Source organism: Contarinia nasturtii, unplaced genomic scaffold (genome assembly GCF_009176525.2).
Source record: "Contarinia nasturtii isolate CC-2019 unplaced genomic scaffold, AAFC_CNas_1.1 Cnas_scaffold_187, whole genome shotgun sequence".
NCBI classification, from domain to species: domain Eukaryota; kingdom Metazoa; phylum Arthropoda; class Insecta; order Diptera; family Cecidomyiidae; genus Contarinia; species Contarinia nasturtii.
Genome location: NW_022197544.1, coordinates 8946130 through 8962570, shown reverse-complemented (window position 1 = coordinate 8962570; position 16441 = coordinate 8946130). Strand labels below are relative to the sequence as shown.

At 33.7% G+C, this 16441-nt stretch overlaps 1 protein-coding gene across 31 annotated transcripts in view; it reads left to right on the top strand.

Moving 5' to 3' along the window:
- LOC116352041 (Down syndrome cell adhesion molecule-like protein Dscam2) overlaps nt 1-16441 on the top strand; it is a 70629-nt gene that overhangs the window by 16977 nt on the left and 37211 nt on the right. For 8 of the 31 annotated variants that reach the window (XM_031784254.1, XM_031784251.1, XM_031784255.1 and 5 more), the window contains exons 5-7: nt 9447-9635; nt 10881-11030; nt 14830-14959. In XM_031784254.1, the coding sequence (XP_031640114.1) occupies nt 9447-9635; nt 10881-11030; nt 14830-14959 (469 nt within the window). Of the gene's footprint in view, nt 1-1788; nt 1951-8906; nt 9072-9446; nt 9636-10880; nt 11031-13758; nt 13883-14829; nt 14960-15172; nt 15297-16441 lie in introns of all 31 variants that reach the window. The other 23 variants (XM_031784267.1, XM_031784272.1, XM_031784281.1 and 20 more) reach the window with 7 other exon arrangements.

Genomic DNA, 16441 nt, shown 5'->3' with positions numbered 1-16441 from the left:
TTGTGTACAACATTCTGACGATTGCCTTGCTACATAATCTATTTGTTCTGGTTAAAGATCAATTGTGAAAGTGAGGGTTCGAATTTGTTTGACTTTAAATTTTTACTAAACTCAAGGGCTTTAACGGCAACATAAACAAATTCATCAATTGGCCAAACCTGCTGCTTACAAAAACAAAACTGTCACTTCACATTTGTCATCTATCACAAATTTTCAAGTTTCATGACGCATTCTCATCGTTTTTTGTTTTTGTATGTTGAGTCGTTTAAATCCTTCCGATAATAATTCACGAAAAAAAACAGCAACATTTAATGAACATAAGAGAAACGCTGTACTCGTTTGTAATTGTGAATTCTTCGTCCGTTGGATAGATAGTTTTTGCAGTTGAAGCATATAAACTGCCAAGCATACTTTTCAGTTTGATGCATGACACTTGAACCATGAGCGCGTGATAAACACACTCTAGAAATAAATGACAGCCAACGGATAAAAAAAAGGGTCACAACGACCACAGAGACAGAAAAATGATCTAAATATTAACTGAGAAGTCATATAAACATTAATTAAACAAGCAATAAAATTTAATGTTGACTTAATTCGAGCGCATGATACTGAATGGTTTGGAAAAAAAACTGATGCGATCAAAAAATATATATGTTGACATGATACATGAAGTGTAGAGCACGAAATACGCGGCGCACATAAATGGCTCTTTTTTTAGAAATTAGAAGATATTTACAAAACAATTATGAGAACAAAACAGAGCAATCAACGAATCCGTTGGCAGTTTTTTTCTTCTTCATTTTCTTTCTACATACAATTCGTGTCTGCAGTACATAAAAGACCAAATGATCGATCTTCGTAAATATGCGTAAAGTTTTTGGTTTCTGTGCAGCCCTGTAAATGCCACAGACAAAATTCCGTAAAAAAAATACATATTTTAAATGTTTGTACGTGCAGATTATGATATGTTTCGTTCACGATTCCGAAGAATTGAATTGTCTACGTGTCTGATTTTCACCGATAGTTTTGTGTCGTTTGGTGTGTCTTTCAATTGTAAATTTAAAGAAAAAAAATATTGTGCGCGTTTCGCTTGTTTTAGCCAAAGAAACATACGTTTTTACGACTTATTTTACACATGATTCAGTCTTCTGGAGGCGAATGTGTTTTTAATTTGAGCTGCTGTTGGTGAGACATGACTTGAACAGCTCAACAGTTTTGTATCACATTCAAATACGCATTTATCCCCAGCAAATGTTAAAATTAATATGCGGTTTATAGTTCACAAAATAAGTTTTAAAAAACAACATTTCTACAAAAATTATATTGGCAACACGAAGTCAGACACATTTCCTTTTCTTCAAACTTCGAAACAATTTTATGTTGAATGTTTTTGAAATATTTTACAACAATAGTTGTCGCACAATACTACGAAGCTGATTCTATGAAGGAACATGTAATACGTGGAAATGCGGCAATTATCAAGTGTATGATACCATCGTTTGTGGCCGATTTTGTCGAAGTAATATCCTGGCATACAGATCAAGATGAAGTATTCTATCCTAGCAATGATTATGGTTCGTTTTATTTAAAAAAAAATAGAAATGCATCGTTGTTTTAAGAAGTGATATTTAATTCGGAAACGAATCAGAAGCTGTCTGTGTGGATTTTCCATTTTTTTTTATTCCCATTCATATTCCTTTTGGGATACTTCGAAAATGTATGAGACAAACGTCAATTTAAAAATATGATTTTCCTTTCTCCGAAAATTGTTTTTTGTTTCTACAGTTGTTAGTCAATTCTATGATACTGATGTGAACAAAGCATATGTAATCAGAGGCAATGCGGCTATTTTGAAATGCGAAATCCCATCATTTGTGGCCGATTTTGTCGAAGTAATATCCTGGCATACAGATCAAGATGAAACATTCTATCCAAGCAATGATTATGGTTCGTTTTATTTAAAAAAAAAAGGGAAATGCATCGTTGTTTTAAGAAATTATGTCTAATTCTGACATCAGAAGCATGGTTATTAGATTTGAGATCAAATGATTTGATAAGTCAACAAAAATTATGATTTGAGTTGATACATTTTTGATTTTGATTTGAAATTCAAAATTGAAAACCCTGATCAGAGCTATCTGTGTGGATTTTCCATTTTTTTTATTCCCATTCATATTCCCTTTGGCGGGACACTTCGAGAGACAACGTCGATTCAAAAATATGATTTTTCTTTTCTTTTTTTCTTTTTTTTTGTTTCTACAGTTGTTAGTCAATTTTACGACCTTACCGTTTATTTTGTATACAATGTCAACAATATAACAAAATGGTTTTTTACAAACACATGATCTTCATTTGTGGAGCCAACGCGCTATTTTCACGAATGTAAACATAAACAAGTGATGAAATAATTCCAATGATATGACTGCAAATGATGTTGATCATTGCCCATGGTCGATGACAACTTCTAATTTTTTGTTGTTGTCTTCTTCAACAAATCAACTTAATTCCGATGCGCCAAGGAGATATTGTGTCTTCTGATCAGTCTATGTATTTTGTATGGATATCCATCCGAGATATTTCAGAATATCTGGATATTTAACGCAACTGCAAAGAGCCAGAGCTGTTTGCGTCGCACATAGAATCTACGGTGTGTCTCTACGTATATGTGAGACTGTGTACGTGCGGCACTTGATACACATATATGAAACTTACTTCCAGTCGTACTTTGTAGTATTTGGCATCTTCTTTTTCTGGCCTTGAATATCTTTCGAATACATCGATTACTATTAATATTATATAAATAAATTTGAAATCAATTCTTGAAAAAATAAAAAAATATATTTTTAAACACCGTTTTTGGAACATTCGAGAAAATATTCGCCCAAGTCGCGTAAATCTTGTGGAGTAGCCAAAATGTCTTGTGCGTTGCATTTGCGTCCTCCATTAGTGTTGTGGGATAGCCGAGATCTTGAGCATAATAAATGTCCACATTTCTACCAGAATTCAACATTCGCTTTTTGATTCCGGGATATAAAGTCGCATGTATTGGACAAATCCCACGAGTCATCAATGTATCTGCCATGTTGTTTTTCGTAGTCCGATTCTTTTGTAATAACTAAGTCACCAAAAAAATTTCGTCGATTTAAAAATATGATTTTTCTTGAAAATTGTTTTTTGTTTCCACAGTTGTTAGTCAATTCTACGATACTGAAGTTCACAATTCATATGTAATCAGAGGCAATGCGGCTATTTTGAAATGTGAAGTTCCATCGTTTGTTGCTGATTTTGTTAGTATTGTGTCCTGGCATACGGATCAAGACGAAACATTCTATCCAGATGCCGATTATGGTTTGTGAATGTGATTGATATACGATTAGGAGGTTTTTCCAACGGATTTCCATTTTATATCCATTTGAAACATACATTGATTTGTAGGTAGGATAGATCAGTAAGATCTCCACAAGAGCTAAATCTAAGCGTACGTACACCGCCGCATAGTTACATACACACGCAGACTCATTCTTCTTAGTTCGCATACTTTGATTTGCGTGTCGAAAAAACACGGTAAAACGATTACATGTATCATGCGGCGGCATACGGACGCTTAGATCCAGCTATTGCAATAATCTTACGGATCTATCATATCCAAAAATCAATGTATGATTTGAAATGAAGATTTTCTTATCCTCCTAAAATTGTGGACCCCTTCGAGTTTCCAGAAAGGCACCTTCGAGTTTCTAATTGAAACTTGCTTGATCAAGCCTTGAAATTATTTTTTGATTTGTTTGTTTGTGACACGCACAATGCAAGCAAGGCGTCACCTATAAACTTGAAACCATTTTTTTCGGATTCCTGATCCCAATCCACAGATAACATATTTTGAAAAGTTCGTCCAGGAAAAAAAATTCCTTGGAAATGACGTTTTTTCTAATAATTTGTATAGGAATATGAAAAGAACTTGATTTGTACTGAAACTAATGAAATGGCTTGGTTTCGGTTTATATCGCTGATCATTACTATTCTCAACCAACACTTGTTATTTAGCTAATTGGTATAAAACTTACACCGACGAATATTTCTCATGTAAATCATCATCATCACTAGATTCTTTGTTCAAATGCTCTACTGGTTCTTTACTTTCATTTTCCGAAGTGAATTTGGGAAAATCAACTATTTATGCGAAAATGAATTAAATAGAAATTCCACTCTTAATTTGCAGTGGTGAATCACTTCTACGAGGCTGAGGTGGTGTCTGAATATGTCATAAAGGGCAATACAGCCGTTTTAAAGTGTAACATTCCATCGTTTGTGGCTGATTTTGTTCGTGTTGATGCCTGGCTTGGCAGCGATGGCACCGAATATACATCAACTACAGATTTCGGTATACTCAGATTCAGCAGCGAAATGTCATGCATTTTTCAGTGAATCTTTTGTGTAGCTTCAAATTTTCGGTTTTAAATAGAATTTTACAATATAATTTTCATAAACACCGAATGGCATATTTCCATTTTTTTGACGTCCAGAAAATTAAACCCATTACTAAATTTTAAAAAAAAAATTAAAAAAAACTGACAGTGTCGAGTTAAAAAGTTCAGGTGAATAAACACGCCGCCAGCATCACGTGTATTACCAATCACGAATATTATATGTATCTGCCATAAGTATTGAGCCGATTAGTTGGTGTAATACGTATAAACTGCAAATTGGAATCCAAACACATAAACATCGATGACATCCAACGAAAGCAATGTTACGTGATGTACTACGTGACATGTACTACTACAAATAATGAGCCTTTCGTGTTCACTCATTCATATATCTTTCATCTAACATATTTCATACATACAAATATATAGATAATATTTTATAAATCTGACGATATCTGACGACATTTATTTCATATGTGCTGCTCCATTAATTGTGTCCTGTTCTTTGGGTCGGCGCGTTCGTTTTTGTTTTGTTTTCAATGTTCAGCCGTTAATCAACATTATGGCGCGGACATTCTTCCATTAGAATATGTAATCAAAGGGAATTCGGCCGTAATGAAATGTTCGATACCATCATTTGTGGCCGATTTTGTCTATGTTGAAGCATGGATTGACGAAGAAGGAACCGAACTGCTTCCAAGTGAAAATTATGGTTAGACACAGTGCAACGTTTCAATTGAACTTCACAATAATCGTTTCTAAAAAAAAATATTCGAAAATATTGAAGGCAATGGTTTCCATTTCATTTCGTGATCATCATAAATGTTCAACATCCAGAATACAATGTTTTTCTCATTTCTTAGATTTTTGAAATGGTTTTTTTTTTTCTTTTAGAAAATTGAATGGAATAATTTTCCTTCTTTTTTCGATTTTCAAGAGAAAAAAAAATTATTACAATGTATTGTGCAATGAACAGATCGAAAAGGACAATTTTATTTTTCGATTTCCGCTTTAACAAATTCCATTTAAAAATCAATCTTCCCTTCTCTATCCACATCGTGTACTACACAATTTATTTTCTAGCTCCTTGGGTTATAGGGCATACAATAAGCGATAGCTCGTAACCTAATTTTGTGATGTAATATTTTTCCTTATGTCTTTGGGCTGATTTCAATGCTCTTGTACTCTTTTTCTTCTCGATTGATTTAGTGGTGAATCAGTTCTACGATGCTGAAATCCTCAAAGAATATGTTATCAAAGGGAATTCGGCTGTTTTAAAATGTTCGATTCCGTCATTTGTGGCCGATTTTGTGTATGTTGATTCGTGGGTCGATGAAGAGGGAACCGTTTACAAATATTCCGATAATTATGGTGTGTAAAATGCGTATGGGTAAAAAAATATATGAGAAAACACTGAAGGTGCCTGAAATTTGAATTCCTTTCGAAAAAAACAAATATATTCGCCCCTTCAATGAACAAAATAAGGCTATTGTGATTGTTTGTCATCATCATACTTAAGTGAAATGAGCACAGTTTTGAAAGAAATAACAAGTTATGATACAGTTTGTTCTAGCAGAAAATCGGTTCTGAAACCGCCTGCCTAATACATTCTTTTGTATGAAAAGATTTTCATAACTATTTTGCCTGTTTACAACTACAATTTGAAAAGCTGATTTGCCATGAAAATAGGCATTATACAATCCGATACAGCATAAAGTTTTCGTCTTCTTTTGAACGGTAGAGAGAAAGAGAGATGGAAAGAGTCAAAAAGTATATCGAAGTGGAAAATGACGACGATGATGACGACAACAACAATAATAACTAAAAGAATCTAAAAATAACTGACACAATGCACGTTGTATATGCAGCACAGAGAATGGAAGAGTGAATGACACCAAAATGGTATCTATAATACATACGCGCGCACATATTATTAGCGATTTTTACTTTCTTTTAGTATGCACTCGTTCACCGTTTCTCTCCCAATTCTGTTATGGATTACACAGACTGCGAGTGAGGTTTGATGTAGTCGCAGCGCTGAGAGCAAGCGAATGTGCATAAATGTGTATATAAAAATGTGTGTGTGTGTGTGCGTGTGTGTGTGGTTTTTCCAAATGTAAATACGGAAAATGTTTCGAGCCGAGGTTTCTTAAAATATGTTTTATATGATCCCCATATCAGCAATGCATTTCCCGACCGAACAACGTTTACGGATCCATTTTGAATAATTGATGCATTCCAAGTAAATAAACGAGCGATTCGATTTTCTTTTTGTGTACAATGAATGATGCATATGCACTTTGTCACGATTCACCGCAACAATGCACATATATGGGTTTGTTTTATTGATGTGAAAAGTGAGCGCGTTAGAGCATTGATGATCAAAACACACACACACACAGAGAGAGAGAGAGAGAGAGAGAGAGAGAGAGAGAGAGAGAAAAAGAGAGAGGGAGAAAGAGAATGAAAACGAATTGGTGCGCCTCAGAAATTGTTTCGTGTCTGTGACACTTCTGTTCTTTACTTTCTTCACATATAATGTCATTTATACATATATATTCTAAATACCTTCGTTTCATTTTTTTTCTGTTTTGTTTCAATTTATCTATGACTATATTTCCCTTGCACTTATTCGTGTGTGTTCTGCTTTTCAAATATCATAAAATCGCAGTGGTGACCCAATTCTACATGAGCGAGGCAGAAAATGAATATGTTATTAAAGGAAATGCAGCTATTATGAAATGCAAAATCCCATCTTTTGTTGCTGATTTCGTGCAGGTTGAAGCATGGATTAATGCTGAAGACGGCACCGTGTTAACACCTTCAAATGATTCATCATCATATGGTTATTTCTCTCGCAAGCTTTTTCCTTCCCCAAATAAAACATTTTTTCGATTTTCTATATATTTAAATAACAAAGTATAAAAAAATGTAGTAAAAAAAGCGTCACCATGTTGTTGTTACCAATTCAAGATGACTTACTATCGTTTCGTCACATGTTTGTGCCTTTGTTTTTAATTTCATTTTTCATATAATGAGGTGGCTTTTTTTTCTCATTGAATCTGAGTCTGATGACTTGACATTGAAGCGGATTTCCATGGCATCGGTTTCATCTCTCCTTTCATCCATTAATTTTCATATTATTTTCACACGGTGCAGTTTTCGAGAGCACGACTTAATTAAAAAATTATCACTCAATTTTCGTCTCAATTAATTTTAATGAAATCAGATAAGGAAATAGGAAGTTAGAAGAAATAAAAAACAAAGAATTGAGCGCAATGTTGCCATCATAACCCAATTAAGTTACAATTTAATGATCTCAAAAGTTCGCAGTATATTACATTTGAGTCGTTTGAAGTTGAAATTCTTGAAAGTTAATTTTTTGTTTTGAAATTGAATTGAATGACATCCTCATCATTATCATTCACATTCATTTCAGTTGTAATTCAGCCATATGAGGCTGAAGCGGACAACGAATATGTCATACGTGGCAATGCTGCCATTATGAAATGCGAGATTCCATCATATGTTTCCGATTTTATTGTTGTTGATATGTGGACAGATTCCGATGGCGGTTCATATTATCCAAATAACGATCAATACGGTATCATTATTTTGCAATTTAACTTCATATTCGCATCGTCGTTATTGTAGTATCCTCTTAATTTGTATTTACTTAACAAATTTCATATTATACAAGTTTTCGGTTTATTATCAATAAAAATGGTTTCCTACTGCGTTCACCACGTCAAAACATTTCGAATATCCCCTCATTTCGTCCTGTGCTGTGAAAATGATCGGAGCAATAATAATCGGTCGAGCTGTGCAAACACACAGCGTCAATTCAATCATTTCATTTGATTATGTTCCAAAAATTAAATGATTTTCTCGTCTCTTTTGAATGTTCATTTACTTTCATGGATGATGCGTTGCTCGTTTATTGTGCATTGAAACTATCACAGTTGTTCAACAATTCTACCAAACACGTGTTATTGATGAATTTGTGCTGCGCGGCAATGCTGCCATTCTAAAATGCAATCTGCCATCATTTGTAGCCGATTTTGTCTATGTTGAAGCATGGATCGCCGACGATGGCACAGAAATATTGCCAAACACCAACGATTTCGGTATACACGTCAACATCCTTCTTATGATATCAAATATCGTGCACATCTGAAAGCAGATTTCCATAAATCCATACAAATTGATCCAAAAAACTCAACCAAACACTTCTCATATTCCGTTTAGGCAAATGAGAAACGAAAAACACACCAAACAAATGTGAAGAAGTTGAAAAACTTTAAATCTTCCCATTTGCAATATACTGTTCGAAATTGATGCTGTGTTAGAGAAATATGAAGTTGTAAAGGCATTTGTGCACTTAAAACTCTTAATATTCAATCGTGAAAATGTTGTGATTCGCTGATTTGTATTGTTTTTTATTTATATATTCTATTTACATATTTTAATGTATAGTGGTCAGCCAATTTTATGAGTCCCAAGTATACGATGAATATGTAATCAAAGGAAATGCTGCCGTTTTAAAATGCAATATTCCTTCATTTGTATCCGATCATGTGGAAATTATTGAATGGGTCGATACCAATGGCAGTCATTATACCAAAGATGAAAATAGCAGCGGTAATATTGTGAATTAATTTTCTTACAAATGGCATTATTTCAATGCTTCCACTGAATTGTTGCTGCCGGCGGATTTTTCATTCTTTTTTATTCCAATCACATCCATTGATCACACATATAAATTATTTAGTTTAGAAAGAATGATTTAAGAATGAACACAAACGTTTTTCCATGGAGCCAAAAATTAATGGAAAATGTCCATCTACATCGTTGTTTCAAATTTTCTTCTCTGTGAGAGAAAAAAAAACATTCGCAAATAAATTCCATATGAAATTTCAGCACATCAAAACAATCGATCTAATTTTGTTCATGATTTTGTCTCTCTTCTCTCTTTCTTATCTCTAATTCAATCTCTATGTTTCATTTCGGCTGTAGTGGTGCCACAAAGTTATTCGGTTAATGTCATGGACGAGCATGTGCTCAAGGGAAACGCAGCCATCGTTAAATGTCATATTCCCAGTTTCGTGATCGATTTCGTCTACGTTTCAGCATGGATTTTGGATGAAAGTGGCGATATTACGGAAATTCATGCCGATGAAAATGGCATCGATATTCACACAATCGGTACTTGATACAACATTTTCCATTTAGCATTATAATGTGATCAGCACAAGAATAAAAAAAAAGATCATATTTTGTTGATGATGTTACATACTCGAAATAATCAAGTAGAAACTAAAGAAATTTCTTTCTAATAAGTATTTATATGATGCTCAAAGTGTTTCTTTGGAACTTTTTTGTCGTTCGTATGTTTGATACGATGTACGAACGATTAGACACACAATTAAGTCTGATTTCTGTCAACTGAAAATGATGCTCAAAATCTTTAATGACAAATGAAAGGAAGCCAAATCTCAAAATCCTTTTTCTTGGTTTTCTACTTGCCTTCGGTTCTGGCTCAAAATTTTGGCAATCGATTCTGATTTGCAACTTTTAAACAGAACACAATTTTTTTTATCGGAAACCGAGATAAAATCCAATTCCTAAAATTCCATAGATCGCTCCTGATCTACCTCCACAATCCCGAAAAAAAATGGAAATCCGCCTTCAGTGTTTTCTAGTTTTAGTCTTAACTGCATGCTTTGATTTATTTTGTTGTAACTATTTCTTTTTTGGTCATAATTGGTATGTCATCAGAGTAAGGTTTGTTCAATAAGTTCGTATTTTTTGCGAATATTACTTTGTTTTTTACTGCGCAAAATGAAATATAAACCTTGCTCTGAAGGTGTATTTCTTATTTAGTTTTAGAATTGTAAATACTGTTTGTATGACAATGAATGATATACATATGCTTTTACATTCAAACAGAATGGTTCAGTTTTCCACAATATTACTAGACTTAAGAAGCTGAATCGTTCGTTATACAAACTGGTCACTTTCTTTCCTTTTTCTAAATAATTATTCTGTAGATATTCAAAGTAAAGTTGTTCAGCGAATAAAAAAAATGGATATAGTTTGAAATTATACTTACCTAATTTTGCGTACCAGGAAAAAAGCGTATCGAAAGAACATGAAAAGTACAACTTTGCTTTGAAGAATGTCTATTGGAAGATGTAAGCCAAAGAGTATTAGTCAAACTTCAAAGTATTTTTCTTTACGAAAAACAAAATTGAAATAAAAATACTGGTAGTTGCATCGACCAGCATAAAATTTGAGTTTGAAATTGTTTGACAACTATTTTTGGCGTATATCCTCTCAAATTAGCAACATCTAAAGTAGCTTTTAAAGTTTGATACAACGTACACATTCTTTTGAATAGATTGTCTAATACTATTTTTTTATTCCCATTACCATGAATGTGTCGAACAGACGGAAAATACTTGGTGTTACCATCCGGTGAATTGCATATTCGCGAAGTTGGACCAGAAGATGGATACAAGAGCTACCAGTGTCGTACAAAGCATCGTTTGACTGGCGAAGCACGATTAAGTGCCACTAAAGGACGCCTCGTAATTACTGGTATGAATTTTACGTGCTATTCACAACATTAAATTAAAACCACCATAAACTTGATTGTTTCATTTGTTTATTTGATGAAAGAGATTGAATTATGGAAAGGTCTAGAGAAAAATGTGTGCTATGTGTTACCCATGTAATTGAAATCTTCAATTATACTACTTTGAATAAGTTGTTGAAGCAATCTATAAAGAGTTTTCAATCCATTTCCATATTCATCATTTTATCAAATAATCCAATGAATAATCAATTTACAATTGCTTGAAATGGAATTGTTTTTTTTTATTAATAGAGTTGATTGAAATCGGAAGATTCCGAGAAAAAAATTAAAGAGCGTTCCAAGCGATTGTATATTGATCAATTTGTATATTATTATTGATTTGAATTGGATGCAAAAGAGATAAATGACTGGATAGCAAATAGACTTAAATCATTTGGCTAAAATTCAATTTAAAAAAATAGAGCCATATCCAATATTCAATTGAACTCAATCAGTTTTAGTGTGTAAATAATAAATCCAATTGCTTTTATGCATCCAATTCTTTTTTTTAGATCAACACTTTAAATGCAATTTATTGTTATCCATCTTATGGAAGCAAAGTTATTTACTGCTTTTGGTAATTTATTGAGCGCGAATCAAATTGTTTGTCGGCAATTTGACCCCATATTGCGTATATGCGTGTATGGTCTAATTATTGAAACTGTAACTTATATTCATTGGATTTTATCTTTCGCAGATATAAAATTGTTTCGCTTTTTTTCGTAATTTTAATCGAGTAATTTTAATTTTCCGTTGTATGAATTAAAGCGTTCGACAAAAGCAAATAACTTTCCTTCAACATAATAATTAATATTATTAATGTTTCAATAAACATTCATTTGAAGTGTTGAAAAAACATACATTTGGCTATAAAGTCAAGTGAAAAACAGTCGATTCCGAAAGCAACAATATTGCAATTTCGTTTTTCTTTTTTCTTTTTGTCCGAATAAGTTTGTGTTCATTCGATGAGACTGTATGACATGAGGCGATGCGCTCATGCAGTACAGCCTCAAATCAATGAACTCGCTATCCAAAATGCAATTAAAATAATAAACGTTTCACTGCGACCGAATCAATTGAAAGTTTTCTCCATTTTCTCCGCGATTTCCTTGCAAAACTAATTGGAAATTTTCTTCAAATCTTTCATGCATAGATAGAAGGGAGCAAAAGAAAAACGAATTGCGACATTGTTGTTGAATGCCTGAATGTTGGGATAGGGTACCCTGTGCGTTGCGTATTTGCAATTTCAATTCGGCACATCAAAGTGAGCAGGAAAAAAAGAACCGTCCATAGTCTTTATAAATTGGTGTTGAAGTGCACCTTTGCAAATTAATATTATCACGGGGTCGATGCAAAACTTCCGATGATTGTTTTTTTTTTTCGTTTAATTTGATGTCATTGTTCGATTATATGAACACCGAAATTGAGATGAAAAGACACAAAATTCCAAAAACTTTGCTGTATCGCGCACACATACACGTGCCGTATGATTCATCGTCTTAAAATCGAATGTTCTGGCGAATGTTGATATTCATTGCGTACGGCATTCAGTTGAAAATCAAAACAAAATTCAGAAATCTCGAATATGTGTAGCTTTACTGACAGATAGCTTCTGCTTGATATTATTAAAGTACACGAAACCAATGCTATTTGTTCGATACTTTATTAACATATCGTATCTCTTCCAAATGATAAGTTGAAAAGTTTGCTTACTTATTATACTGTTCAAAGTTAAGCTTAATTTAAAGAAAAAAAAGAGAATAAAATCACAGGTAAGTGAAAAAATGATTTTACCTTTGAAAGACCATTACCGAATAATTTTGGTTGCGAGTGTTTTCTCAAGTTTTTTCCTTCAATGTTTGAAACCAATTTCGTTTGAATTCAAATGTAAATAGTCACTGTTTTGCACAGGAATATGATGTAAACATAATTGGCGTGTTCTGTTTGAATTTCATTTATACACACACATCAAATGCAAAAAAAAAAAAAACAAATACACACACACACACAAAACAATGAAAATTACTTACAGAACCGATTGGAGCCGTTGCACCGAAAATCACATCTGGCCCAAATATCATTGTTGAAACAGGTCAGTCGGGTTCGACAATAACATTGAAGTGCATCGGCCAGGCATCTCCACCTCCCATTTTTCGGTAAGCGCCAATTTATCATGCCAACATGAAAAGAATTTAAATATTCTGCTCCATATGCACCGCAAATCGAATTTCATTTCGCCAGACTTGGTATCGCATCTATTATTTTTCCCCGATGTTGATAGTTAACATAATGCTGTGTGTGCGCCATCAGAACTTTTCTTTATAAATTCTTTTCAAAATTAAATTCGTAGTTTTTTGAACAATTCCAAAGTCCGTGCGAGTTTTACACGCTGACAAGATCCGACATGTATCGTTGAATGTGAAACACGTCACAAGTTTGTTATATCCGATTCACGTAGCGTTGCTAAAAGGTGAAAATACTTCCGAAACTTAATTTTCATCGCTGTGATTCAAATAGTTAAATTCATTTGAAACATTAACATGCAAACGCAAAACATATCCCAATATTCTAGTGTTTGACATTAAAACATCGATTCAATTCGCTGGTAATCATGTGTTCTTAACACATTTCGAATAGTAAAACACTTCAAAAGTCTTATAAAACCTGTATTTACTTTTGTTTGAAAAAAAGAGCCTGTTACATCGGTTGCACCAAAAATGACATCCGGTGACGATTTAAAACGAATGAAAGTAGCCGGACAAGAAAAAGTGGCGTTATTATGTCCGGCACAATCTTTCCCCATTGGAGCATTTCGGTAAATCATTTTTTTTACTCAAAGTTTAATAAGTTTATTACCACACACTAAAAATTAGAATGTTGAAAATACAGTGGTTATTCGATGCCCACATTCAGGCTAATTTATTCAATCGTCGCAAAAAAATTCTGTTTGAAAAACTGCCAACGCAGTATCGACTGTAAAACGAGTTTTATTTTCGTTTGCATTTAGAACCATTGCAATCGGTTGCACCAAAGATAACATCTGGCGAAGATTTCAATCGTCTAAAAGTGGCTGAACGAAATAGCGTCTCTTTTTTATGTCCCGCACAATCGTCACCCCTAGCCGCTTTTCGGTAAATTACTATTAGTTTTTTTTTTGATGAACACCAGGCGAACAATTTTGTATACTTTTCTCGCATACATAAAACCCTGTCTCAATGTCGGCATCGACACTTCGATTTTGAAAAATTGTTATCTAAAGCGAAATGATTATTTTTTGGGCTTCTTAGAACCGATTTCAAGTGCTAAACCGAATGTGAATATTGGCGATAAAACAAATATAGCAAATGTTAGATTACGACATCAAATTTCAATGCTGTGCCCCGTTCAGAGTTATCCCATTCCAGCATTCAGGTCTATTTTAATGAGTAACGAAAATGTCCTCGTCAAATATACGTGACTCTTTTCAGAACCGATTCAAAGTGTGAGTCCTCGTCTTGAACTCACCGAAAAATATCGAGTGGCTTTTGTTCAAATGAAACAAACCACGAATTTGCTCTGTGATATTCAAAGTTTCCCAACACCGTCATACAGGTAACGTTTGATGTCAATTCGATATATTTGCCTATATTCAAGATAGCACATGGCTAGTTTAAGCCAACATTCAGCGCATTTAAATATGTTGACGAAAGTATGATTTTTTTTTTTGCTTAAAATTGTGTTCAATGTAACACAAAAATGTAACAAATGTTCTCATTCCAATAGAACCGATTGGAAGAATTAGCCCAAAAATTAGCGTCGCTGATGAGTTCAGTGTACGGGGTGTACGTGTTCGAGTTAATGGTACAATTAACATTGCTTGTCCAGCAATGGCTTACCCCGCGCCAATTTTTCGGTGAGATACATTTTTTTTATTTTGAAACACTGTGAATAGAAAACGGGCATTCAGATAAACAAGACAAACAAAAGTCAGCAAATTATGCTCAACTCAAAATTATCTTATGTCAGCATTCGGGCGAAGTCTGTGAATTATCAAATATAGATTTATTTCTAACCATCGATTACCAATTGAGCAGGAGAATACATAAATAATCTTTCATTTAAATAGAACCTATACAATTTGTTGCTCCGCGCCTTGAACTCGGTGAAAAACTAAAGTTAGCCTCTGTTCCTTTGGGACACTCGATCAGTATCCTTTGTCCAATTCAAAGTTATCCAACACCTTCGTACAGGTAAACGAATTATTCCATTTTTTTAATCATTACATTTCGAGAAATTTGATCACGATACAACGTTGCTGTTATCTTGTGGTATGAAACTATGACACAGAGTTTATTTAAGCCAACATTCAGTGCATTTCGACATGTTGATGAACATTTTTCACTAAAAAAGTGTTACGTGCTCTAATTTAATAGAACCTATACAGTACGTGCCACCACGTGTTGAAACCATTGAAAAGCTCAGATTGGTAACTGATCGTTCAAACAATGCAATAAGCCTACTTTGTCCAGTTCAAAGTTATCCTACACCTTCGTACAGGTAAATATCTCACATCTACCGTACAGAAAGTTTTTAGCGATTTTATTCCAACGAAATTTCGATTTATGCATCGAACCAAGATGATAATTTCAAATCAAACGCACAGACTATCTACTCAACTTGAAATTAAAAAGAAATCTTCAAAATGTATAAAAGATAAATTGACATTCTCCTTTTCAAATATTTTGTAAAGAACCAATACAAAGTGTGGCACCACGTCTTGAAGCTACTGAAAAACTCAAAGCAGCAACAACATACTTTAACCATACCATTAGTTTATTGTGCCCGGTTCAAAGTTATCCTACACCTTCGTACAGGTAAACATATCTTCAAAGACCATTTAAAAGAAACAACACTCCTGGCGGACCTGTTAGGAACGAGAAATTTGAAGAAAAAAAAATACGGAAATTTCGAAACCAAAATTTGAAACACCGACTTCTATGTTCACTTTTAAAGGCCATGCCTTGAAAACAAAAATTCTCTCAGATATATAAGCTATGCGTCAAGCCACAGCCAGAATTTGAAACTATCTCATGCTTTTACCATTATTTACCGGAATTCTAGTTAATTCAGCACAGTGGACCTATGATCAAGATTTTGGCAATGACTATTAATGTTCATAAAACGTAAAAAAATGACATTTAAATTTAAAACGTTAAAAAATTATTTTAAATAGAACCGATAAACAGCCTCCCGCCAAAACTTAGTCAGGCTGATAAATTAAATATACCTCGTGTTCGGCAAGGCGACAGCCTCTCATTGCTGTGCCCGATACAATCATGGCCCATTAGTCTTTTCCGGTAAGCAAAGGACATTTTCTTTTTCTTCTTAAACGATA